The sequence below is a fragment of the Centrocercus urophasianus genome, unplaced genomic scaffold, assembly GCF_019232065.1.
Source record: "Centrocercus urophasianus isolate 14NV4802_14NV808 unplaced genomic scaffold, USGS_Curo_1.0 seq_19, whole genome shotgun sequence".
Taxonomy (NCBI): domain Eukaryota; kingdom Metazoa; phylum Chordata; class Aves; order Galliformes; family Phasianidae; genus Centrocercus; species Centrocercus urophasianus.
In genome coordinates, this window is record NW_024884744.1 from 8781075 (window position 1) to 8807234 (window position 26160).

General features: G+C 46.6%; 3 protein-coding genes across 4 annotated transcripts in view; 1 reads left to right on the forward strand and 2 right to left on the reverse strand.

Moving 5' to 3' along the window:
- On the reverse strand, positions 1-2433 carry RPL35A (ribosomal protein L35a). The gene is made up of 5 exons (XM_042820342.1): positions 2388-2433; positions 2049-2090; positions 1357-1509; positions 472-616; positions 1-59 (listed from the first exon to the last, which is right to left on the reverse strand). The coding sequence occupies exons 2-5, from the start codon at positions 2057-2059 to the stop codon at positions 36-38; spliced, it is 333 nt and encodes a 110-aa protein (XP_042676276.1). The 5' UTR covers positions 2060-2090; positions 2388-2433; the 3' UTR covers positions 1-35.
- IQCG (IQ motif containing G) lies at positions 2408-23386 on the forward strand. Its single transcript, XM_042820867.1, has 11 exons — positions 2408-2524; positions 2650-2738; positions 4432-4579; positions 7572-7816; positions 8975-9103; positions 10566-10647; positions 16194-16355; positions 17277-17351; positions 18871-19002; positions 19615-19716; positions 20299-23386. The coding sequence occupies exons 1-11, from the start codon at positions 2408-2410 to the stop codon at positions 20434-20436; spliced, it is 1419 nt and encodes a 472-aa protein (XP_042676801.1). The 3' UTR covers positions 20437-23386.
- Positions 22497-26160, reverse strand: part of LRCH3 (leucine rich repeats and calponin homology domain containing 3) — a 51799-nt gene continuing 48135 nt past the window's right edge. For both annotated transcript variants that reach the window (XM_042820309.1, XM_042820308.1), the window contains one exon: positions 22497-26092. In XM_042820309.1, coding sequence (XP_042676243.1) covers positions 25964-26092 — 129 coding nt within the window. In that variant the 3' untranslated portion in view covers positions 22497-25963. The remainder of the gene's footprint in view (positions 26093-26160) is intronic.

Here is a 26160-nt window from a genome sequence, read left to right on the forward strand (position 1 = left end):
TGGAACACATTCTGTATTTTATTTCCAATAAAAATTTAGATCCTGGATGGATACAGCATCTGAAAAGCACAAGAACGGAATCACATTAGAATTCCTGTTACTGGACTGTACAATTTAACAAGTTTTGCAGTTATAATTTGAATCATGGATCTCTTCAATTACTTTAACAGCGACTTCCATTTATGCAGAAAAGGTACAAAAAGCCTAACAAGCAACTTGAAGAAGCATCTGATGGCATACAAGTTCCCACCCAGCAGTCAGCTCTCCTGCCCAAAGAGCCTTCCCATGCCTACTTTAGGACTTCACCATGCAGCTCACGCAATCATCTGGGAAGTAAGAGGGAAAGTTGATGCCGCAGCCCCTTTGCCAGTAGGTAGGAAGCGGGGCAGAGTACAAAAAGCAGACGTGCAAGATGAGATTAAAACACACCCCAAGGCTGACAAGGAACCCCTCGTTCCCAAAGCTACTCACCACTCGGATCCTGTGTCCAATGGCCTTGGCAGGGAGGTTGGAGCGGAACTTGGCACGGACCATGCCGCTGTTGCCATGGGCACGGGTTACCTTCCCCCAGATCACCCGTGTCCTGTTGGGTTTGCCACCAGGGGTTACGGTGTTGCTGAGGAAACAGAAACATGTAAAACTTACTCAAGTCTCATTCCAAAGGAAATGCATTACCTTTATCTGTAAGATTTCTCCAGACACACCACAGGCATGGAGACAGGCAGCAGCTACCTTACAAGAAGCCACATGCCACCTCTAGAATGACTGTGGTGATGCTAAAAGCCTGATCGATTTTAGTTAAGGCAATTTCACTGCCATGTCTGACCTCTTAACAACTACACTCAAAGAAAAATTAAGCAGAAGGCAACAAACAACTATTTTTAATGCCTCTACCTCTGCTAGCACAGCAGAAGCAACAGAGCTGTGACAGACACAAAAGAGCTGGTATACAACCTTCTTTTTGCCTGACAAAATATTCTGCCACTAAAGATCCCAAAAACTCAGTGCTCATCTCAAATTCATCTCACTTCAATTTGCTCTATCAACCTGCCTTCAGTTTTCACCAGCCTCAAGCAAAGCTTCTTTCTCATCCCATTTGCTCCTTCAACATAATCATTCACTGTTACAAATTACACTTCACATTAATTCTTGATCTGAACGAAGGACAAAAACACCATCCAGTTCAAAGCTAACAAAGAACTTTAAAGCTAAGACAAGCTAAGGAAGTTGTTCTATGTGACACTGCATTTTATTGGTAAGCTGAGCTGAATTATTTTCTTTATTCTATCAAAAGATACATAAATCGTTTGCTCACATCTCAGCATTTGCTAAAGCTGATGTAAGAGGCTGACTTACTTTTTAGCTTTGTATACATAGGCACATCTCTTGCCTAAGTAGAACTCTGTCTCCTGGCGGGCATAAACACCTTCAATTTTCAGCAGGGCAGTGTGCTCCCGCTGGTTTCGGAGGCCACGTTTGTAGCCAGCAAAAGTGGCCTTGCACCACAACCTAAAGACATGGAAAACACACAAATTAACTCAATTCAAAACAATCAACTTTTGATGGAAGGGACATCAAAGCCCACGCAGCCCACCCCGTGCCATGGGCTGGCTGTCCCCACCAGCTCAGGCTGCTCAGGGCCCATCCAACCTTGGGCACCTGCAGGGATGGGAACCCATGGCTCTGGTCAGCACTGCCAGGGCCTCACTGCTTTCAGAGTAAAGAATTTACTACTAACATCTAACAGAAATCTCCCTTCCTTCAGTTTAAAACTTCCCCCCTTGTCCTATCGCTATTAGGACACGTAAAAAGTCAGTCAGTCCCCACTCCTGCTTATAAGCTCCCTTCAGGGACGGACCGCTACAGCCAGTTGAAGTCAGGGGTTTCAAAGAGGGCAACGCAAACGTAGTGATGTGCCAGATACACAGGGTGCCCAGCGGGCAGCGCAGTGCTGGGAAAGGAGAGCAGCCACAGCCATCTGCTCACCGCCTGCAGCATCACCGCAGTGCTGCAGTCTCGCCGTGCCAAGGCGCACGGCAGGCACTCACCTCCCGCTCATGGCGTCCTCCTGCAGCGCAGTCCCGGCAGGCCTACAAACGACACACAGAACCGTGACCGCCCCGACCGGCGGCTCCGTCGCACCCGCGGACCGCCCGCAGCCCGGCGCCGAGCCCTGAAGTACCGCCGGCTCCCGCGGGGCGGCTCCGCCTCCTCACAGCACGGCACCCCCGCTTCCCTCCATCCGCCGTACATCGGCGCCATCCCGCCCGCTCCCCGAACGCCACACCGCGAACCGCAACGCCCAGGTCGCCCCGCAGCCGCCGGGAGCCCCGTTGCCGCCGCAACCCCCCCGGCAGCACCCCGCACCGCCGCCGAGCCCCGCTCACCCCCACGGCGCCCGGCCAAGATGGCGGCGAAAGGAGGAGGCGGAGCGCTGCCCGCCGGGATGTCGCCTCCAAGGCCCCCGGCTGCGGGCTGCCCGCTGCAGCGCCCGAGCGCAAAAACTACGAGCTGGCCAGGCAGTGTGCGCGCCCCTAACGCGCCGTCCTTCGCCGTCCCTCGCTCTGTCCCCACGTCCCTTTCCTGCTTCGGGCGGCGTTTCGGGGATGGGTCTCGGCACCCGCTCCGTGCAGGCACTTACTGAGGCAGCCTCGCGAGGCCCCCGGGCACAGCGGTCGCCATGGAGACGGGGTCGCGGGGAGCGCCGCGGCGGTGACAGGGGCGGCGGGGGTGAGGAGGTAAGGAACAGCCAGACCCGGCAGGGCCAGGAGAATATTCTCTAATAACTGAGTAACTGTCACAGCAGCGGAGGTGTCTCAGCCGATCAATAAACGCTCCCTAAAGCTTTGCTCCAACAGTAGGGCTAGGCAGGGTTTTGTAAGGCGCCGAATACTGGCCTGTTTTTTTTATAAAAGGGAAGATAGCTCTGGTTCACGGCCCAGCTGTTGCCTCTGTGGCAATTCAGAATGTCTTTTCGCCTCTACATCTGTGAAACTGAGCTGGAAGAGATGCAACATCCTCAGCTTTGGATTCGCTCACTGGAATGGATGGGTATAGCCTTGAATAAGTGAGAGGAACGCTGCCACAAAATGCTGCCCGTGGAGCCATCGGAGTTCAGGCAGCAGGATGGGAGAAGTGTGTGTCCAGGAACCCCACACAGCAGAGGGAGCTGCAATCCTCAGAGGGACAGCAGGCCACACCTCTCCTAGTTGTTCTCAACCATATTTCTTAATCTGTTTTTCTTTCCCCTTAAATCAGCAGGGAAAGAATGTCAGCCCAAGATCTTGGGGGAATCGGAGTCCCTCATATATACTTCCTTTTTATTAATAGAGCTTAGTGAAGGAGTTCAGCAAAGCACCATCAGTAAGGTCAATGCCAGTGACTGGATCGAGAGTGTGAGGCCTCACTCACTGCTTGCCATGTTCCTAAGTGCCCCAGGCAGTGTTTTCCTTCTCACTTCCAAGTCATCATAAGACCAGGCAGGGCGAGCTGCTTTGGCACTGGCATCTGCTGAGTGAATCCATGGCTATAACAGGAGATACATGGGAGGTGCAAACCAGCAGGCTTTCGAGAAGCATTCCAGCTGCGAGTTGTCCTAACAGACATTAATATCTTGAGTTAATTCTCTCCTGGACAGAAGTTATTTGTGAAATAGAGGAGAAGCTGTTGCATCCTCCTTTGTTTCCAAATAAGTCACTTTTTCCTATGAGAGCCGTGTTATTTTTTCTTTGAAGAATGCTGTCGTCATCATCTGTCAGAGCTCTCATAACAAATCTTTTTTTTTTTCCCACCATATTTTTAGCATTAGCCCTCTGCATGTACTAGGTTATTCTTGTGTTATTTAAACTCAGAATGTACATCGTGGATTTCTTAAAAAGATTTTAAAAAAGAATTTTATTAGTGCCTCTTAGCTAGAAAGATACATTTTCTGACCAAAATGCAAAAGCAGAACTTGCATCTTCACTCTGTCATTAATTCTAAGTCTGAAAAGAAAGAGGAACTGACACTTGTAGTTTGTTACACAGATTATGAGTGATTTACGTGGTATGCTTGCAGATTGGACTGTAATATTCTGCAGGCCTAGGATGTGTTTATGCAAGGGTTTTACAGATGGCACAAATGCAGTTGTAGGTAGAGCAGCCAAACGAGGCCACCTCGTCCTGCATTTCTTCAGCCTGCCCTCCCAGATCTGCTGCAGGAGGGACCAGAGCTTTGTTTTGTGAAAGCTAAACATTCCCTCTGTCCCTGAAGGCAGCCATTAGCAGAGCAGGGCTCCTCTTATAAACAGTGTATGAAAAGCTATAAACAAAGCTAGGGAAGTGTATAGAAGGCTGCAATCAAGGCTATTTCAGGTCTACCTTTAGTTTAAACTACTGTTACTAACACCATGCTGCTTTTCTCATGGGCACCTCTTGTCTCTGTTCCTCTTAGCAAGAGCACACACACTAAAGAAATGGAGAAACTCAGTCGGCTGGAAGCTCTGCTGCTTACTGCTGTGCTGGAGAACTGTGCTGATCAGCTCGCAATCCTTGGCTACATCATGCCAGTTTCACACGAGGGCAAGACAGACACCAGCCATGTATGTGCCTCTTGCTCTTTAAGAAAATACCTCTCATTTTTCGTCTTGTCCTTTATGTCTTCTATTAGCTTTCTTTAAATAGCCACTCAGGTATTTTTTTCTCCATGACCCTTCGGGGGAGGAAGCAATAAAAGCACACAGATGATCAGTTTTAATATCTGTACTGCAGCAGCACTGAGAAGCGTTTGGCAAGGCTGTGCAAAGGATTCTGGTGACCTAAGATGAGGTTCCGAGGCTTAGTTTTAAAACCTCCATGGTTAGATGACAAGTAAAGGATTGAGGAAAAATAAACAATACATGTCTGAAGTCTTATATAAGTGCATTGCCACTTCTGAATTACTAACAAACAAGAACTATGACCCAAATCAGGGTCGTTCTGATACTCTGTGAGTGCTGAGGCTCCTCTAGTCCCCACAGACAACACATGAAGAAGGATTTCCCTTCAAAATGTATTAGTAACTACTCGTTATTAATGTCTGTTATTAATTAGTTGATTTCTAATAGGCACCACAACTAAGTGGTTTTGGGGAGAGGTATAAAGTACAGATCTGTGCTCAGGCAGGGGTTTATTGTTTTCTGTATGTATGGTGGCTGTTAAGAGTATGTGATAGACACAAGAAACAAGGTGGGATCGTCTTGAGGGGTAAACTGCCGTAAGTTCTGTTCTCATAGATTTAAGTGATACAGCAGGGCTGTTTTCAAGTTGAAAAAGAGTTTGAAATTTGCTTAACTAAAAACGATGGGAAATAAAACCTGGATGGAAATAAAACCTGAGCTCCAAGTTTTCAGACCGAATGCTATTCAGTGCCTGATGTATCAATTAAGAATGGAAGAGGAAAGTAAATCAATAAATCATCGGCAGAAGCTGCTCGACACTGAATTTAGGGCGTGAGCGATGCTTAGGCTGTGCGATAGAGGGCGCTCCTCTCCTTAGCACGGGGAGCCAGTCTCGCCTGTTTGCCGAGGGTGTTTCTCCCTCACAGATGTGGGTGTGAAAGCTCTGCTGTGCCAGCAGCAGCAACACAGAAAGCGCAGATCTCGAGAAAGGTGGGAGCTGTTCCCCTTCACATGATCTGAGGTTGACAGACCTCCTAAAGGTACACTTAGTTTTCGTCTTCAAACACAGAGGCTCATTTTTACTAAGTAATTTCTTAACACACAGTTTTCCCATAGAGTGCAATCCTCAGTAGTGTTCTTAAAGATGCAAATACAGATCAAGGAGGAAACAGTTTAGAAAACAGAAAATGGCTCTGGGGAAGCTCCTTGCTAACTCTGGTGTTCTGCAATTCACTACTTGTCCCTGTTCTCATTTACATTTACCTCTTGTCACTGCGTTTGTAGAAGACCTGTATTTGCAAAGCACCCTTCATGCTACTTGAGCTCTGTCAGTCCAACAGATCTGTGGCATTTTCACTGACTGACATTTCATATACTGACATATTCAAGTGCTGGCATTTTTTAGAGCCTTAGTCGCAGTGTTGCTTGTTCCTAAATCAGGGACTCTTGTAGACTGCTTCATGCAGTGCATTCCCCAGAGGAAGCAGCCTTTCTGTCTGCTCGATTTGGGGCAAAAGACCAGCAAAAGATAAACAGCTAGGGACTGCACGGATGGCACCACATGCAATTTACAGTCTCCTTGCTCTCCTGTTGTTCTTTGGCAATTATTAGTGCTTAATTCTCTACTGTTTACAGATAATCCAGTTATAGCCTGTCTTGAGCTTTCCCAGACATTACAAACACCTATTACAGCATCCATAAAATCTACATGATATTAAAGCCATTTGTTTGCCTAGAATAGTTATTTCAGAAATACAGCCTTCACCATCAACCCATTTAAACCCCTTTTTCTTCCTCCTAAATTAACCACGTACTTTTCATAGGTCTCCGTATACTTTGCATGAGATTCATTTCATGTAAATTTCACCGTCCAAAAATTAAGCGCGGAGTCGCTCAGTCTCCTCCTGCACCCAGCGCTGAGTCACGCAGTGCAGGGGCTGCTTCCTCCCCTCCCGAGCTGCACGCTGCATTCAGGAGGATCAGCCTTTTGCAGTGCCCTGCACGCTGCCCCACTGACCACAGCAGCACCTCGGAACACGAACGGAGCCTTTCTCCATCAGGGCCTTCTTGGAATGACTGCTAGCATGCACTGTTCCCAGTCTGACCTCTTGTTTTCGCTCTGCCCTCTGTGCTGCGTTGGCACAAACATTGGTGTGGTTGTGCTGTGATCTGGACTGCTAAAAATATAATTATTTTTTCTTTTCTTGCTGGAAAATGTTTCCTGTCAGCGAGTTCTTTTTTCCATTTCACAAGCAGCCAGGGTGGGCAGTAGGCAGCTATGGGCTAGGATGAGGCTGGAAGCCTCTGCATTAGCTGGCTCTGGTGGTACTGCTATTAAGTACTTAGTGACGGGCTAAGATCAGCTCTTGTTGTAACAACTACACTGTAAGCAAAGGCCTTGGTGACAGGCAGGGCTAAGACAAGCCGAGATAGGGAAAAGGCTGAGGAGAAACAGACTAACAAGCTTCCTGTACATAAAAGCTGCTGCAAAGAAGGAAGGAAGGCTTTTTTTTCTGTTTCTACAGAGACTGGGACAAGAAATCAGGGGCTCAGCTGCTGAAGTTTCAGAAATAGCTTCCTTACAAGAGTGGCACGCTGGTACTGACTGCAGGGCATATGGTCTCCATGGCCAGGGGTCTTTAAGAATGTATCAGACAAACATCTGAATCATCACCTCTTGGGGCAGGTGAGCTGACCTTCTGAGTCCTGTCACTTTTGGCCTTTTGATCCCATCAACTTCAGTAAGTCTAAATGGGGTGCTCAAATCTAACCTAGATGGAACGTTTCTGCTATTCAGTTCTTTGTAGAATCATCAACTGGTTGTAGTATAGGTGGATTTGTGTTTATTATTAATTCTTCTCCCTCCCACATAAAGCTGCAGAGGGTCTGTTCCTATTGCTCAACGTGCAAGCAGGTTTCTCTTACTCTTTTTTAGATCGACAGCCAGAAAACGAAAGAAATCACAGACACCCAGAATGTGCTGGACATTAAGTATCAAGAGCTCAGCTCTGCAAGGCAGGGGAGGGGGGAAACTGTTACCTCCAAGTCTTGGAAAAGCACTGAATGCAAGCAGCAGCTGGCGAACTCTGAGAATCCAAAAAGAGCCCATCATATTTCCACAAGGGCCATGAAACCCAGTGCTCTGTCTGCAGATGATCTCAGAAAAATTCAGGCTGACAGGTGAGTGAAGCATAAATGTGATGCCTGTGAGGGATGCTCACAGCTGTAAAGTTCTCACTCTATCTTTGCAAAGCAAAATACAGGCTTCCCACTCTCCCACTGCTGGTGTTTCCCAGTCATGATCTAGAACGACTATTTCTAAAGAGAGCACTGGGGTCTGGCCTCAGAGACCATTTGGTTCTGACTCCTGCTTGCATCTGGATGCCAAGTACTGACAATGAGCTTACTTTGTATGTGGCTGTGAAACATTACCCAATTAATAATGGCTGAGTAGAATCCATCCCAGGATGCAGTCAGGTGCAGGCAGTCAGGTTCCCTGGCAGATATGAACGCTCAAGGCTGGGTCTGAGAGTTGTTTCATGAACTCAGTTACTCTGTAGGGCACATGGAACCTCTGGCAGCTAGAACCATTCTCCTTTGTAGAACAATCAATGTCCATAAAAAATAAAACCAAAATAAGTTTTGGGTTTTTCCCCAAATAATTTTCATTTTTGATCTAAATCAAGTGCCTTCATTTGCAGCAATACCAGCAGCCTTTGATTTAAAAGACAGACTGGGGAGCTGAGCATTCTGTAAACATTTTTCTACATCCTGGCTTCTGTCCACTAACGTTTTAACAAAGAGTTTCAAGAAAATCCTGACACAAATGAGGAAAATGCAGCTAACATAGCAATACCATATGCACCATGAAATTCAACAACTTGGGCAAGCCCACGTCTTTGTTAGGATTGCCTTAGGGCTGCACCAGGACGTTTTGGCACCCAGATGTCCCTCCATAGACACATCTGTGTCCCCAGATCTCATCTTCCAAGATCCATCTAGCTGCCATTACTGCTGCAGCCTTTTTCCTGATGGCAGCACAAGCTGGCACGACATGGGTACCTGTGCACCTCTTCTCTATTTCCTGGAGTAACATTCAGACCATAATGTGAAGTTATAAACTTGACCTTCTTCCAGATACATAGTTCTCTAGAGCTGGAAGCAGCAAGTGCCATGGGAGAGGCACACTTAGGTTTGCTAAGTCATAAGAACAGAAATGGATCTTGCATTTCCTTTCTTTTTTTTTAAACATAATTGATAATAATTGATAAAGGTGGCAGACACTGTGGTATCAGTGTACGCCTACTAATTACTTTGTGTTCATTTTCTCTCTGGCAGGCAGCATGTGAGTGATGTAATTACAGCCACTGTGAAGAAGATGGAGGAATCAGGAACGTTTGATAGCCTAATAGAAGCTAATGGGAGAGAGAAGGCAAAGAAAAGCAACTTGAATGACATCCTCATCAGGTCAGAGTTGTGTTCTGTACTTTTCTGATTAGTGGTTTGGAGCCAAAGCCCATTTTCCCTCATTATACTATATAAAAGGAAAACAAAAACAAATCCTACATCAAGATATGGAAAGGATTCTTTTTCAGCTTGAATTATCCTGAGCACTTCACAAATTGCATTTGCCCTTGGAGAGAGAAATAACTGCCTGTACTGATACTAATCTGACTGGAATTGTCTGAGCTTGGACACCAGCGTCTACATTAATGCAAACACTGCTCCATATCAATTAAAACATAATGTGATGTAGGACTTTTCTGACCTTCAACTCCTTGTCCCCAGAGGAAGCCAGAGTAGCAAATAATCTGTTCAAGCCAGGGTCAGCAACATACGGACTTCAGGTTACACGATGCCCAGGAGGATCTGCTTTGACCCAAATGCTAATGTGCTCCCTTTTTCCAGTGCAGGGCTAGCACAGATGGTGGCAGAGGCAATTGTCTTGTGAACACAAAAGCCACCTCTTCCAGCATCTAAAACCAAGGGATTTATTGTTTTTCCAAGGAAGGGTCAGAAAGCAAAAAATGAAAGCAGCAGTTGCTTGTGGAATCACTACTCAACACTAGAGTTAGAAAGGGGCATGCAACTTAACATCACTAAGGGAATAATAATTTTTATTCCATTCTATCAACCGTATCTAAGCACTGTGTTATCTGTTTGCTATACATTCCTTTCATTGCATACACTTGATCTGTATTTAAATATACCATATACTTGTCTGGTTTTGTGTCAATACACCAGTCTGAAAGCAGTTTGCAATAAGACTGGGACTCCTTATCAGGACCTTCTGTAGTAGAGTTACCCAGCTAAGTACTCCAAAAATGAAATGCACGTTTGACTGTAAAGGGGGGATAGGGTACAAAGCCTCAGGCAGCAATTCTTCTTACTGGCTTTAGATCAAACGATAAGCATAAAAGCTTGGGAAAGCCCTCAAACGAAAGTGAAATAACGAGACCTACAACATTATTGCATCCTTTTTGGTTTAAACTGTTAAACACCCCTGTAGGTTTTGGCTCGGTCCTCAAGGTTTCTGGTTCACTTTCCCTTTCATTCCCATCCTCTCTGCTTAATCCATACATCCCTTCTTTCAGGATTTACTTACCAAGAAGTTACCAGGTTTGGTGAGATCTCTCTGACCTGAAGATGTACTGCTTTCAACACTGAAGTTCAGAACGAAGAGATGAAAGCCTTTTCTATTCCTCAAACACTGGAAGCAGCTGCAAGCTTTTACGCTGCACTGAAGCAGGGCAAGCTTTTCACTTCTTTTAGTTCAGCTCTAACAAACTCACTGAGTGAGCAGGTTAATTGGAGCAGTGTTCAGCTAGGTGCAGCAACATATAAGGAGTCTGGAAATTCTCTATCTAGGTACACAGCTCTTGCTTTTCTTGATATATTCAAGTAACTGTATTCTCCCATTTTCCTTCAGGGAGGAAGAAGGAAAGAAAGAGATAAAGTCACTCCAGAAACAGCTGCAAGATGTCAAGAAAGAAACTGAAATAGAACTTCAGGTGAGATTACTTAACACTGGGCATCTTGCCAGGGGAAGTGTGTTAGCAAGCTTGCTCCTGCTGCCCAGGAACTAGCACTCAGATGAGAGGACACAGCACACGTAGCAATCCATCATTTAGGAATATAGAAGCAGAATAACTGCAACACTGATTTATAGCCTGAATATAGTTATTAATGAATTTAAGAATGCTGTTCAGTGGTATTCAAGCAGAAACTCAAAGTGCTTAAAATTGTGAAAGGCTCTGATGAAGTCAGAACACCTCAGAAGCAGTGCTGTGCAAGAACACTGCAAAGCATGGACATGAGTGAGTGCTGCTAATCTGCAGCCAGGAGGAGATTAGCTGCAGACAGCAGGATCTAAGGTTCTGTCATACTTAATGGTGCAGACATGACACCTGGCACAGAAGAAAGACTGATGGTGAGGGATTAAGAAATAGTGTGTCAGAACAGGCGTGGGGACATGCCATTTTTCTACCTGCAGTTTTGTCAGGGAAAAGTATCAGAATTTTCATCTATTTCCTAGGCTTCCACATACAACAAAATCCCAAACACACAAGCCCTATGCAAGGGCAGATCAATGTTACCATACACACACCCCAACAACTTTATCTGTGCGGACAGCTTCAGCCTTTCTTTCAGCACGTGAATTGTCTGTGCATGCACAGTAGATCAGGGGCATTCTGGACACATCAGACTTGCTGCACAAGTGCAGATCAATTAAATGGCATATCCCTGCTCACTGTGATGCTTACCAGACAGCTCAGACCCGATGGTCATGCATGCTTAAAGAGCAAAAGCACTCAGCTCGGTGAAGAAACATGCAAGTTTAACCTGTTTCTGCTGAGGTGAGGAAAAAGAACACGTGATGAAAAACAAGCAAAAGAAAGGCAAGGTCAGAGCTATACAAGGCTTGAAAGAAAGAACAAGAATCTGACACTTGGTTCATTGCAGAGGAAGAGGAAAGCAAGGGCATGTGAAGAAAGGCACCGTATCAGTAAGAATTTTGTCCTTGGACAGAAGAGTGGCCACCAAGCCAATAAACATTTGGCTGCACAGAGGAATTTCAAGCTGCTGACACGCTGCTGGAGTACAGTTTATAGAAGATGAAGGTTTTATGTTGGCAGCCTGGATGCGTGTGTAGTGGAAGGTTTAATTGTAAATAAGTGGATGGTTCCAAAAACAGGAAGGATCTATCGACACTGGAAATATGTACAGCTATCTACGTGCACCAGAAGTGCAGAGGAGATATTAAAACAGAACAGCAGAGAAGAAAGCAGGAATGTACAAGATTGGAAAACTAACTTACGTCAGTCCTCATCTGCCAGCAGAGATCTTGGAAATGCGTAACGTACACTGGGAAATGTAGCAGGATGAAAAGAGCACGAGGAATAAACTGTGGACGTCACAGAAAGGAGTCACTGAAAGATGTGGGAAGATAGCAAGTTAGGAGGAATACCAAGACAGAGCAGTTGTGGAAACTGAAAGAGGAAGGAGGGATGAAGTGCTCTTTTTTTTGGTGTGCGCTGTTTTTCTCCCTACAGATTCGAACCCGTCCTGGCACTGCACAGTCAGCAGCACAGCTGGTGCTTGTCCTGCCTTGCACCTCTCCTAGCTCTAACAGTCATACAACGCTGAGCACACGCTCCTCTCTGTGTCCTTTTAGTACCTTCTGCTAATTTGATTCTTGCTTTTTGCCTCATCAAATGGGATCTGCACCCATCTGGGATTTTGGTTTTATGTTTCCAGCTTAAAAGTATTTTCCTGGGCTTCCTTATAGCTTCAGCTTTGATAACAAATCAAAGACAAGACTACTTTCAAGTAGTGCTTTCCTCCTGTGCCAAAAATAATGGTGTCTCACTTTGTCTCCCAAGGGAGAATAATTTCTATTTGCTTCATATGGGATTTTCCCCATAGGCAATTTTACAGACACTTGCAGGATTTGTCACCTCGCCAACTAATTAGGAGCAGAAATACAGCTTGCTGATTTTAGAGTATTTTGAACAATAATAATACACAGGCCTTTAGACAAAAGCCTATATGGTTGTCTCCAGTCCAGTGGCTGAGAACACAAAACCAAACAGATCTCCTCATGGAACCAGAAAAACGTGGTCTTTGCTTCACACGTGTTGCTTCTGTGTATTTTCAGCCTTGCTATTTCTTAATGAGATGCCAATTAAAGCTGTATTAGCTGGCTCAGCTCATTTTTCTTTCTAATAGAACACAAATCAAATGCTACATGTTTTCACTTATTTTGTTTCCTTTTGGAAAACACTGCTGTCTCGAAAGCTGCTGCGATGAACAGTTTGATTTTAGATTTACCCCTCTGTGTCACCTGGCTGCAGGAATTCTGCTTGCTGCTACTGCGTTTATTTTCTAACATGCAGAAAACCATGCAGGTTCCTTGGAGCAGTGATGACATTCTGTACAAACAGAACTGTTGATGTTGGATAAGATAATGTTTAGGAGAAAAACTTAAGAGATGTTGCCTTTTAAATTCTTGCACTGCTATTCACTCAGACGCTTTTTGTGACCTGTAGGTTTTGTGGTCAACTCATAGCCATACACTGCTCTGTGTTTACACTGGGGAGATGTACCAGATGACTTCAGTGGAAAGCAGGAGGTCTGTGATGGTCCTGGGGCCACGTCAGCCCCCACAGCAGCTCAGCAGGACGCAGAGCTGCTGCAATAGAGCCAAACCTGGAACCATTTGATGCCATCCAGTTCAATCCCTTGCAATGAAGATGGACATTACAAATCATCACAGTGGGTGACCTGTCAGCCCTGTCGTCCTTTCAGCTGAAGCATCTCTGGGGGGGGTGCAGCACAGGGGTGTTCTGGCAGCTGGGACAGATGTGTCTGTAGGGCTGCATGCTGTGCTTTCAGGGGCTGCAAGTCCCGGCTGCAGCAGGTGTGTAGATCTAAGCGTATCTTCAGGCTTTGCAGGCTAAGGTTTTACAGCTGCCAGAGGAAAGCTCATCCACACTGGTCATGGAAGCAGGGAGGCAGGCAGCAAGACACAGTGCAGGCTCACCAGCTGCCAGCACATAGCTCCTGTTTGCTAATTTTGTAGCCAGCTGCATTTTAAGTGACTGCAAATACTCATTGCTGTGGAAGAACGGAGAGATCTGGGGGGTACTTGCAGGACATAAAAGTAAGTGAAAACACAAAATGTGCATACCTTCTCCAGCAAAGTATTGTTGCTTTTGCCACCAAACAATGTTTTTTGGTCAGAATTCATTGGTGCTGGCTAACAGCAGCAGACAGGCCTCTGAGCTGGTGTCTGTGAGCTGAGAGATCTGAGAGAACAGCTTGTTTGCCTGCTAGCAGAGCAGACTGGCTCGTAACAACTATTTCCTGGGTTTTGATCTTGCTCTCTGCCAGTTTTGTGATAGTTCTGGACACATGATTTATGATTTTGCATAGCTGAAGTCATCCCAAATTAGCAGCCCAGAGGTTTACTGCATTAGCTGTGAAAGCATGCTGTGTCCTTGTAGGGCCCTTTGCTGCCATAAACCAGAAATGAATAGATGTTAACTCTTTTTCCCAGTGCCTGCCCCTGAGGTTCAGGGCACAGCACAACCCACAGGTGGTTTCCCCCGGTTGGGGGCAGCAGCTGCATCTGCTATGTGCAACCTAACACCCAACACACCCCAGCACTGCAGCTCCAGGCCCATCAGCTGGGCTGCAGTAGCTCCCACATGCCTGCAGCCGACTCTCCCTCCAAGTGAACGCATTTCTGTAAACACCCACAGGGTTTTGCATTTCGCTTCCCGTCTGCTTTGCATCGTGTAATCAAGCCCCCAGACTCCCCACTTCTAACAAAGACATTTTGTAACACCAAATCCAAACCACAAACATGCCATGCAGCAAAGAAAACAGAGCAGACGGGTCCCCTTCCTGGCTGAGGCCTGGGACTCTGAAATCAAAAGTGGTTTTCCCTCCGCTTTATCGAAATAAGAAATAAAAAATGGTGTTCATGCTCTGCCCCACCTCTCTGAATTCTTTGTAGCCTACATCGAGCCCTTCTTTTCTGACCTGTTTCCAGACCCTTCACAGATAGCACTGCAGCAGTGACTGCAGCAGCTGAGCCTCAGGGCCACAAAACGCTGGTGTTTTCCTTTAGCATCCCCTTGATCTCTATGCCAGCCCTGCAATTCAGACACGCTTTCACCACAATACAGCGAGGCAGCCTCAAGATAAAGTGCTTTGGTCACCTCCCACATCTGCTGAGTAGGAACACAACTGTTCCCAGCACCCACCAAACTTCATCAAGGAAAATAAAAGCCATTACCGGAAGCCTTAATGGGGCACGAACAGGTTGTGTCTGTAAGCTGTCTGCAGTCATGTGATGATACGGCTGCAAAAAAAAGATCTGATCTGGGAAAGCTTCAAAATATTTTGAACGCATGACTTTGAAAACCACCAAACAGCATCAGCCAAGGCCTCTGATTTTCAGGAGCCCTATAAATACACTTTACTGTTCCTAACTGTGTCCTACAAGGGGTGCAGAGGGAAGACTTTGCCTTTTAGCTGTTCCAAACACTCTTATAAGGAAACCTTTCCAAATGAGTCATGCTGCAAAGGCTTTTAAACACAGCAGTACTGAGCTGGCTTCTTCCTGTGGCATTTTTCTATGTTTACACTGTTAAGGAACGCAAGGATGCTTCAGAGACAAGATAGGTGGGCTTCAAACCACGTACATGCCAGCACCTTGGTATTTCATCTTCAGCTGCAAGGTTTGGCTGCTGAGCATCAAACCCATCACAGCGTGGCAGGAAAGCAGAGAGAACGGCTGTAATGGAGCAACTGGGAGCCAGACCAGAGGCATCACAGTTGGTCTTACATAATTGCACAGGAGACTTTGATGTCCTTTTTAACTAGCACTGCAGTTCTACATTTTACAGGAGGTTCAACTAAGTTGCAGGCCTAGATCTAATGAACTTTTAACCGCCATTCAAAGAAATTGATTAAAAAGGAATAAACAAACTCACAGTCCCAAATTGGGCAAATGCACTTTGCTTCCTGAGCATGCACACAAAGCTGACAAACGAGGTGCACTCACCCAGAAGTCTTGTCTGAGGAGTTGCTGCTGGAAACAGAGCTGTTCCAGAAAAGCTCAGGTCCACGCAAAACAAGGTGTGGGGAGAGGCTGGGAGCTCAGAGCCAGCTCTGCTTGGCAATCCTTGCTCTGACTGAATGCTCTTATAAAAAAATGGACACCATCTACTTGGTAAGATTTCAAGAAAGAACCACTGAAACATATGAGTGAGTTGAGATTTACATTTTTATCTGCTCCTAATGCTGTGTTTACACAGTTGCTGCAGAACTAGGGAAAAAAAAGCCAAAACAAAATAGCAAAGCCCAACAAATGCAAGGAACAAAGTATACTTGAGGAGACAAAACTTAGCACAGGTGAGGCTGAGGTATTACTCTCCTGTTACAGGCACTCACTCACTAATCCAAGGGTTTAGCAAAGCCTAACCTCAGTGGCTGAAATTAACTGGACTGTTCTCATGCTTCTTTTGCTTATTGTCTCCTCTCCCAGAACCGAGATAAAGTGATTCTCTACCTCAAACATGAGCTTCAACAGATGGAAGCCAAAGCAGCCATGGAGGACCGGTACATGAAGAGAAGTACAGACCTCCAGGTGCACCAAATCCAGAAGAAGTGCAGCAATGCAGAGAACAGACTGAAGAAGGAAATTGAGGTAAACCGTTCCCCAGTGCCCTTACTGAAAAGCATCTCTACCTGGCAAGAAAAAAGTCAACTCAGCAGGTTGTGTGTAGGTGAGGACAGAAGGACTCAGCACTATGCTGGGAACAATCCTTGCTTAGCAAGATCTTCCTCTCCTAGGGTTCTGGCGCTGCCTCTGCTTGTCTGCTGCCCCACTGTTCCATCACGTCATCCTTTTTCTCTTAAACCACAAGCATCCTTGTCCCTTGGAATTACAGCTGAAGCACGGTGAGCTGCACAGGCAGCATTTCTTCAGATCTGTGGGAAGGGGATGGAGAACGAACCTTTTTATTGAAACAAACACCAACAAAGAAATAGAAAAAAAACCTCACCAGAGCCACTGTCTGTCCTCTGCACACAGAGGCGGCTGTCCTGAGTGCTGCTCTCCTGGAGGAAAGCTTTATCAGAGGGTTTAGGTGATGCCAGGACGTTGTCTGCTCCTGGAACCATCACATGGATGCAATACTTTCTGCATCAGGTCCCAAACAGCAAACATGAGGCAAAAAACATTATTTGGTTCCTTTAAAGGTGATTTCAAACGAAATGGATTTGTTCTAAAATATATTCTTACCTGTTCATTTTAATGCTAAAAATTCATGCTCCACTTGCATTTGAGAACTGCCCAGCAACAGGAGAACTGTAAGTGCCACAGCAGGAAGCAGGATTGTGAGGCCATTCCTCTTCCCTTGCATGATGTCAACTGTGAACACTTCATGCACAGTCATTTGCTGGCAGTGCTGAGAGAAGCTGCCCGAGTCCTCCCTCCATCCCCTGATGCCCAGGCTGCTCTCCATCACCATCACAGCACAGATGTTGGAATGCATCAGGAAAGCCAACCAGCACGCGTGTGGTGCCCCAACGTTGTCTAACATTTTTCTGTCTGCACTGATCATAGGATTTGAAGAGGAAAACTGACGAGGAGATCCGAGTGCACATGGAGATTGAAAATTTCCTCAGGCATTACCACAAGGTCTGTGTGACTTTTCCTGTTAATGCTTAAACTGGCAACTGATAAACATTACATTGATCAGTTTCTAAAGAAAACCAATTATTGCTCCATCAAACTCACCAGGTTCCTGATGGTTGCTGGTTGGATTATTTCTTCCCCTCAAGCCCTAATTAACCCAGCTGTCCCATATTTGTGATTTGGATATATTGCCTTAAAATTACTGTTCATACAATGACTGGCACTGTTTATTCCAGAGTTACAGTTTTTCCTTCCCACCTAATAGGGATTTTGTTTAAACCATCCTTGGCAGTAGCTGGGATTTCCAGCAACTCGATGAGGAATGCTCTTGCACAGAGTTAGGGTGTCCATTTTGCACACCCAAGTGTTGCACAGTGGGAGCATTAAGAAAGAAAGGTCAGAAACTGCCAGCCTAATCATGCCTTTTCTTAATCTAAGGATGAACCAGGCCTGAATAACTGCTATCTCATGATTATTGTACCTGACTTGAGCAGCAAACAACCACGACTGTCCCTCTGCTGTTAATGCAAAGGTTCAGAGCTTTCCCATGATCAACAGCAGTGCTCGTAACAGTGAATGCCACTGGTGGGCATCTCGTAAACCATATGACCAGAAGAAAACCTGTCCTACTGCAGGGTACCCAACATCACTGCCTGTTTGTAATTTAAGAAAAGGGTAGAGAATTTTTAACAAAGTGCAAAAAAAGAGCTGCGTCTTCAGAGCAGTTACACTGTGATCTCTATGTTCCAGAACCACAGTTTGATCACTGCTTCAAAGTGAGGGGACCTCCTGAGTACAAACCTCTCTGCACTCAGACAGCAGCTGGTGGCTTTGCAGTGGCCCACACAGATGACCATGCCCTCTGTCTCCCTTGCACGTCCAGCTGTGACGCTGTCACAAGACTGATGCTTTTCCTCAGATTATTTTTCCATTCAAGCAGTGATGGCTGTTGCTATGGTGAAGTTAGTCATGAATGGCAGGAAGTCATCGGTGTGGTAGTTTCAGAAACACCTGCCATCCTATTGATGAGTCAAACAAAGCCAAGTTCACAACCTGAGAAAGCACAAACTGCTCTCCCTTGGGACCTAATTGCTGGTGCACTAAGTTTAATCCAGAATGTGGCCACAGAGTCACGTGCAGGATAAAAGCTCTCTCACTGTGAAACACTGTCTCCTAAACCCCTCTTCCCATGCATGAAGAATGGCTTCTGGTTGTCATTTACTTCACCAGGATTGTGCACAGATGTAACCCCCAGTGCATCGCCATTCTTCATGCACCTCTGAAAGCCCAGTCTAGTCTGCCTTCATACCCAGTCCAGTGCTGCTGCCCCCATGCTGGTCCCCAGCAAGTTATCATTACTCCTAGTGTTGTGATCCTTTCAAGGCTTGGCCGAGAAGGAAACACAGGCCGTGCAGATCTGATGGGCTTCTTACCCCCATCCTGAGAGCAGGCATGTCACAGCAGTAAACCTTTTCCCTGCTGCTCTTTGTCCCCTGCTAAGCCTCACTCTGTGCTATTGCAGAAGGTGGAAGAGAAGCTGGAATACTGGGTGGACAAGCATGAAAATGACACAGACGCTAAAGATAAAGAACTCAACGCCCTGAAAGAATCAAAGGCAAAGAACCTGGAAATGCTGCAGAGATTTGCCAGCGAGGTAAGAGAGCAGCAGCAGCAGCTCAGTGCTCACCCATGCAAAACTGCATCCTGCCTTTTTTGTACCGTCAGCTGCAGGACTCTGATTGCAGATACACAGGCAGAGCGGAGCAGGCAGCACAGAGCAAAGTGTGTAGAAAAAAGGGGGCTAAAAAAAATTCACTTGTAGGCATTCCTTATTGTCACTGGTCTGAGAAGCTGTGACTGATTTAGACGTTCCCCTGCTTGTGGGCTCCATTTTCACTCTGTATGCTGTCATCTCAGCATCCCAAGTGTTTTCACTCATCATCTGCTACCTATCCTGGGGGAACATGGATCCTTCCTACCAACATCTGTTGCCTGAGACCCCATCAGACAGCCATTTTACACCACAGGATCAGAAGGTTAATTACACACAGGCCATGAGCAGTTTCACTTTGGCAGCAGCTCTCAGTGCCTTAGGACTGGTGGTGGTAATGAGCAACATTTGCCATCTGGAATCAGGGAAGATCAAATATAGGAGGTAGGGGAGGAAGGTCTGTGTTTACCCATTACCCGTGAGCTGCCACAGGGCTCCTGGTGCTCCCTGGATGTGTTTTTCATGTGACTGCTGAACTCCTGTGCCACTCTGCAGTGCTGGACGTTTGAGGAAACCATCATCGCTGACCGGGCACAAAAAGAGGCTGAAAGACGAAAACGAGAGCAGGATGCCCTGGAGCTGAAGAGCATCCTGAAGGTAAAGGGGAGCAAAGCTGAGGCAGTGCTGCTCCACCAGCAGCTTGGAGTTAATCATTTGCACCACAGCTATTGTTCAAGCAGAAAATGGCCTGAGAAAGTTGGCTGGTGTGAGGTGGCACAAGTGAGGGACAGATTCATAGAATCACAGAATGGCCTGGGTTGAAAAGGACCATAATGATCATCTCGTTTCAATCCCCCTGCCATGGGCAACCAACCACTAGACCAGGCTGCCCAGAGCCACATCCAGCCAGATTAAACTTGTCCCTTCTCCTTGGCAAAGACAAAGGCAGCAGCTACCTGCAGAAGGGTTAAGAAGGGAACAAAAGACAAAAAGCCAGTCTCTTTAGATGATCCGGGGCTGTGCTCATCACAGCAGCCCCTCTGCATGAGTGACACAGGAATGGAGTCACAGAGCTGCTCCCTTCCTCTTGCCACCAGCTACAGATGCCCTTGGCTTACACATGGACATGAGCTGCACCATGGGCCAGGCGATCCTTCCTGCCGCTGGGGAGTGAGCGAGATGCTCCGGCCATTTTCCTGTGCCAGTGTTCCCCCTGAGATCTCTCTCTCCTGCTTCCAGCTGCAGTCCTGGTGGAGAGGCACAATGGTGCGCAGAAACCTCGGCCCCTATCAGAACCTCCGGAAGGCTCAGGAGAAGAATCTGTCAAATGAGAAAGGCAAAAAGGAAAAACCTGGAGCAAAGAAAAAGACGCGCTAAGAAACGTGGCCACAGATATACTCCAGGGCTCCTACTGGGTAAGGCACTGCTGTGTCCAGCAGCACTAAATAAACCATGGAATAGAACTCAGGCTGAACAGAGTTCATGATGCACAGTTAAGGTGAAACTCCTGTAACTTAAGACCCTGAATGATCTTTGTACAGCAAAAACACCGTTTCCTCAGTAGAAACGGAAACTGCGTTAAAGCAATGAGAAACACGATATCCTCTGAAGTATTTTATACAGCTCATGAGTAATTCTGCTAACGGCTCAGTAACTCACCAGCATGAGATGCTCTGCCTTGAGAACCTCCTCCGCAGTCCCCCAAAGCACGGTGTTGGCTGAAGCAATGGGGTTTGCTGTGGCTCCGGCGGCTCAGAGCGGGGCAGGAAGCCAGGTCACCCACATCTGGGCTCAGGCAGTGCTCACCCCGGTGTCAGTGGCAGCGTAGGTCGAGCCAGGGGAAAAATGCTGAAGGTTTGCAGTGTAAACACGAGGGCAGTCAAAGCACTCAGGTTTCCATTCCCACAGTACTGCAGAGTGTCAGCACATAGACAGAATAGCTCTACATGCCCTCCTACAGAGGGAAGCAGCCATGGAAAAAGACAGCTGATGTGCCACAGCCGTACCCACCATCCTGTCTGCAGCACCCGTGCGGGGAGACCAGGCAGCAGGCAGGGTGCAACGCCCTGCTTCATTTAACTGCAAGGGCAGCCCTTTCTCTGACGCTGCTGCAGCCACATACAGCGCGCAAAGCAAAATCAGCCCTGGGGCTGAGCTGGCTGGTTTCTAACAATCTTACAGAGAAGAGAGCTCAAACCATACAAGCCAAGCTGCGCTTTTTGTGACCATCCTCTGCTGGCCCTATCCAAACATCCTCGTGTCCAGGCTAAGCTGTGCCAAAAGCTCTGAAGTTCAAGTAGGATGACTGAGATCACGAGCAAAGAGCCTTTGGCTCAAGACTCTGCCTGAAGGGAAGGAAGGCAGGCACCAGCCCCTGGCTGCTGGGCTGAGCTGACTGTCAAGGGAGTGCTGACATTTCAGGTGCTTTAGACAAACTCTTAGTTGAAGTATAGATATTACTACTGGAGCACTGCTGGTTAAACCAGAATGCACGCCTATTCCTGGTACTTTCAGCTAAGGAAAAAGTACAGAATGGAAGGATGGTCTCTCTCTGCTTTATGCTAAGTTCTAGGCACGCTTCAGTAATGCAATCAAACAGCTGAAATCTGAAGCACGACATGGGCTTGTGTCTTCACCAGCTGTTCAGCAAACAAAATATAAAGTAAATCATAAAATCAACCTCAGCCTCTGCCTGGCTCCCCTGCAGCCCAGTTCCCCATGTCAGGGTGACACAGCACCTCTCGGGGTTCATTAAGGGGCCAGAGCTGCTGTGAATGAGGCAGTAGGAAGTTAAACTGCACCAAATCATAAATAATTCAGAACTTCCATTTCATTGCTTAATGTCTCAAACAGAAAACAAACACCCAAACCCACAAACTGCATGGACACAGCAAAGCTTGCTTCCAAAATCAGCAAGCTCTATGCCTGTATGTAACGAGGAGGGGGTATTTCTTCTTCAAAAACAATTTAAAACTATTCAAAGCAACAGTAGAGCCACGTTTGTTATTCCAGTGTTGAGGGCTGCTGAAAACCTCGAGTCTGGCCACTAGGTGCTACAGGCCTGTCAGGTGGGCAGTTTTTCAACCCTCCCCAGCCCACATGGACTCACACCCTCCAGGAACAGCACACCCACTCTTGCCTGAGCTCTGTTCATGCTGCCATCCATTCAGCTCCTCCGGGCTTCTCCGCTATATTTGCTGCCTCAGTCACTGCTCTCTTGTGAGTCTCACGGGGTCGGTGAGGAATCAGAGCTGACTGCAGTTCTGTGGCCACATGGCTGCTGAACGGACAGTGAGCGCACACAGCCCGCGTGCAGCACGGCTACGAACTGTAGAGCGAACCCAAGGCAGGATGAGGTGAGGAGGTGGAAGGTGAATACACAGCTGGCACAGAGGATGGGACATCCATTCACACAACAAGAACGGCAGGCAGAACAGTTCATGTAAGTCTTACAACTTTATTTCAAATTACCCACGGTTTCCTTTTATATTATTATTGTGCTGGAAGTTCACACTACTGGCAGAATACAGGCAATTTAAAATAAAGTGTACAATATCCAAACATATTTATATTTAACAGACATAGAAATTATGGAATGTATTTACAGACGTACAGCATGGGATGAAGCCTTAAAATCCTTTATTAATTACACGTTTACACTGCTTTCAGAAATAACAAAATTAGATTGCTTTGTAAAACATCACGGTATCTACACAAAAGGATTTTTTAATGTCTAAATTCACTTTAGAAGACCTCTGTTCCTAAAACACTTTTTTTATTTTTTGTTTTTTAGGTTTTTTTAGTTTTCCAAAGGAACATTTACAGTTGTAAAAGGATAACAGAACCATTTGCCACTGCGTCACAGCTGAGAATGGCAGACGAGTTCTCAGTGGTGTGAAAAGTTCTCTGTGGTTTATTTCAGCCAGGCCACCCAAGTCCCCTCCTTCACGAGGGGAAGAATCAGACCCCCGCTGTTCTGACCTCATCACATCAATGCTGTGAGGGACTCCTCAGTGCCAGTGCCACTCCATTTTGGGGGGGTAACATTGCGGAGCCTCAAACTCAGTGCTCACCATCGTTTGAGGAAGGATGGTGACACGACAGAGCTGGTGGATGAGCACCAGCAAAGCACAAAACGCCCCGATGGATTCCTCCCACATCCTCCAACACGAATGCCCCGGAAAGGAAAGGTAATTGCCTCTTCACACAAAACAGAATTTTATACACAACAAAAATTGCACATAAACACACTAAAAAATCCCATTTAGTCTGCAAAACAGAACCGTTTTTTGGTATAACACATTAAATAAACCGTACGATGAAACTTTAGGCTTGGATTTTTGTCCTAAACGTCTGGTCAACACTTATCTGCCAGTATCTGCCAGCACGAACACACAAGGCTATGCAGGTTAACCTAACGTGGCCACAGACACCTGGAAGCGCCGGAGCGAGCCGCTGCTTGTGACAGCGGGGCGACAGCCAGGTGACACTGCCTGTTGGTGGGCTCAGCTGCCACGTGTGCGTGCTGCCTGCAGCCCGGAGCGGCTGTCCTAACCAGACAACAAACACGGCCATTTCCAGCAGCTCAGACCCTCCACCTCCAACCCATTAATTCCTATGAACTCGTATTAATGAAACTTCCACCAACCTGAATGCTGTTAATTGTGTTATCGTCTGTAAGTGCTGGACTAAAGCAAACAACACCCTCACAAACTCCATGGGCAACGAGTGCTAGTAAGAAGTGACGTGCTCCCATATGATCCAAATGATGACCTCCTGTAAAAACTAATGTGAATTCAGTGTCCTCCTCTTTCCAACTGCACAAGAGACACACAAGAAACATCTGTGCTACGCTGCAGCTTGCTGTGAGTGGCAGAACCTTCCATCCAACCAACTGCAGCAGTAACTCCTGACACTTACGTAACCCCTCAAGAATTCCCAACAATCCCTACAAGTGGAATTACGTGAAACATAAAACCTACTTGGGAGGAAAGCAGGCCTGCACGGAGCTGCTCTCTTCTCCTACACATTGTGAGTTGTTGGCATTTTCACTTCTTGCAGAGCTCAGGGCAACGTGCTAGTTGGACTGAAAAGGTTTCTCCTTTCGGCTGTGCAGTTTTAAATCCCTTTCATGTGTTCTTTGTGACCTGCAACACAATCAGCCAATGCCAATAAGGAGCAACTGGAATTGTCGTGTGAAACACCGATGCAGCAGCCATCACAGTGAGTCCTGACGCTCAGACATGGAGCAAACAGACTGGAAAGAAAGCTGCAAATCAAAAGGGGAAGAAATCCAGCTAAGAGCAGTCTTTGCCAGCGTCCCTGCAGCAGGTTCACTGCAGCGAGAATGGCGTTTAGCTCGCCATTCCTCACTCCTCCTTCCTTTACACCTATAAAGTCCTCTTGATGTATTCTGCTTCCAGTATAACTCCGAGGCACGATGCTGGTCTCAGACCTCATGCAACCCACGTTAGTGGCACACTGTTCTGGCCTAAACTGATCAGAACTAGCAAAAGAACTGTGCGCGTGGAGAACTGCATTTTCCAAGGTCTGTCTTAGGGGGGGGAAAGAAAGATGTAATTGAACTGGTAGAGAGCTTGGCTTTGTTGCTGGGGCAAGAGCACAGAGAGCTACCCACCTGTGCTTTGCACACTAACTTCCAAGAGTAATTCAAAACTCTCCTGCTGCCTCTCCTGTTCCTGTATACTGAATTTCCATTTTTATGTTAAAGAAAGAGGAAGAAAGTAATGGCAGTTGTGTAGAACTGTGCATCCCTCTATACAAACACCCACCATCAAAGGTTTAAAGCCCTGCCAAGCCCACAAATAGAAGCCACCTTTTGTAGCACTTCTGCTTTGACAACATGCAGCCCACCTGTGAAAATTCAGTCCTTATGCTCCTAAAACGATGCATTTCTCAGCAGTGGTGACACTCAGCACACCTGCACCTGGTGCTGCAGCCCCCACCAGATGCACGGCCTGGGCACGGCTTCCAATGGACTCGCAGGGCAGGCTGTACCTCAGTGCTGGCAAAATGCAGACGTGATTCTCAGCAGCCATGTGACAAAACCACTCAGTAACCAAATGCATCACACAGGGCTCCAAGGGGAGGTGAGAGGAGGTGGGAGACCCCCGATGTTGCTCAGGTTTTCATAGATGCCTTGAAACCCAAACAGAACACAAATCCAGCAAGAACGCTACCGCTACTCAGTAAATTCAAACAGTTCTGGTTGAGCACCTTTTACCAAGATGTTTCTTGTGGAGAAAACACGCAGTATTTTTTCCTCTGGGTGGGGGGGAACCCCCTTTTTTTTCCTACACGTCTTCAGTAATGAGGATATGCTAACACAGCTGCATAAGGACTGACCCTGATACGAAACACTGTACTGGTTAGATTGTGCTGCAATTCTTTAAAAAATATATACGTATATGTTTATAAAATGGAAAGAGCTGCTGTTCTCACGAGGCAAAGAAAGCTTGCTCTGAATCCCGTGGAGAAGGAATGACATCTCATTCCCCTCGTGCCCACCGCAGCAACCACCTTTTCTTTTTCTTTTTCTAATTAGAGAAATGAATTCCTATGGGAACAGCTTTCCACACTGGACACCAATGTCCTCCACCTACAAGGTCGGTTTCGACAGCCGGCTCCAACAGCCCCTGGAACTCCCTGCTCTCCTCACCACCCATTTTATCAGCAGGGGGCAAAATTACCGCTAATCAAAACGTGATTGGAAACTGTGGTGATCTCCAAAAAAAATGGAGAAACGAAGCGAAACATTCCTGTCAGGAATCACGGAAACTCGTTTCCTTAGAACAGAGCTCTGTGTGTTTGGATGCACTGCACGGGCAGTAAAGTCTTGACGTCCTTCTGCTTAGCCAAGGTAACCCAAAAGTCCCGGAGGTCTTTACACAGCAGACAAGTGGTGAAGCTGCTGCTGCTTTGGGGGTGCCAGCTCCAGCAGCGCCTGCACAGTCACAGCTACCTGTGTCAAACCCTTCTCTTCTAAAATATGGAGAGGCAAACATAATTGCTCCTGAATGGGGAACAAAACAAAGACAAAAACAAAATGGATGAAAAACACTCAGCCGAAAAGGAAACTGA

What these genes read in the sequence shown, in the direction of transcription:
- RPL35A (XM_042820342.1), bottom strand. An exon ending in TATGTATACAAAGCTAAAAA is followed by an intron (nt 617 to 1,356) that starts GTAAGTCAGCCT and finishes CTGTTTCCTCAG; the next exon opens with CAACACCGTAACCCCTGGTG. An exon ending in TTGGACACAGGATCCGAGTG is followed by an intron (nt 60 to 471) that starts GTGAGTAGCTTT and finishes TGTGCTTTTCAG; the next exon opens with ATGCTGTATCCATCCAGGAT.
- IQCG (XM_042820867.1), top strand. Translation starts at nt 2,408, where the DNA reads ATGGCGGCGAAAGGAGGAGGCGGAGCGCTGCCCGCCGGGATGTCGCCT. An exon ending in TCCTCAGGCATTACCACAAG is followed by an intron (nt 17,352 to 18,870) that starts GTCTGTGTGACT and finishes GTGCTATTGCAG; the next exon opens with AAGGTGGAAGAGAAGCTGGA. An exon ending in TGCAGAGATTTGCCAGCGAG is followed by an intron (nt 19,003 to 19,614) that starts GTAAGAGAGCAG and finishes GCCACTCTGCAG; the next exon opens with TGCTGGACGTTTGAGGAAAC.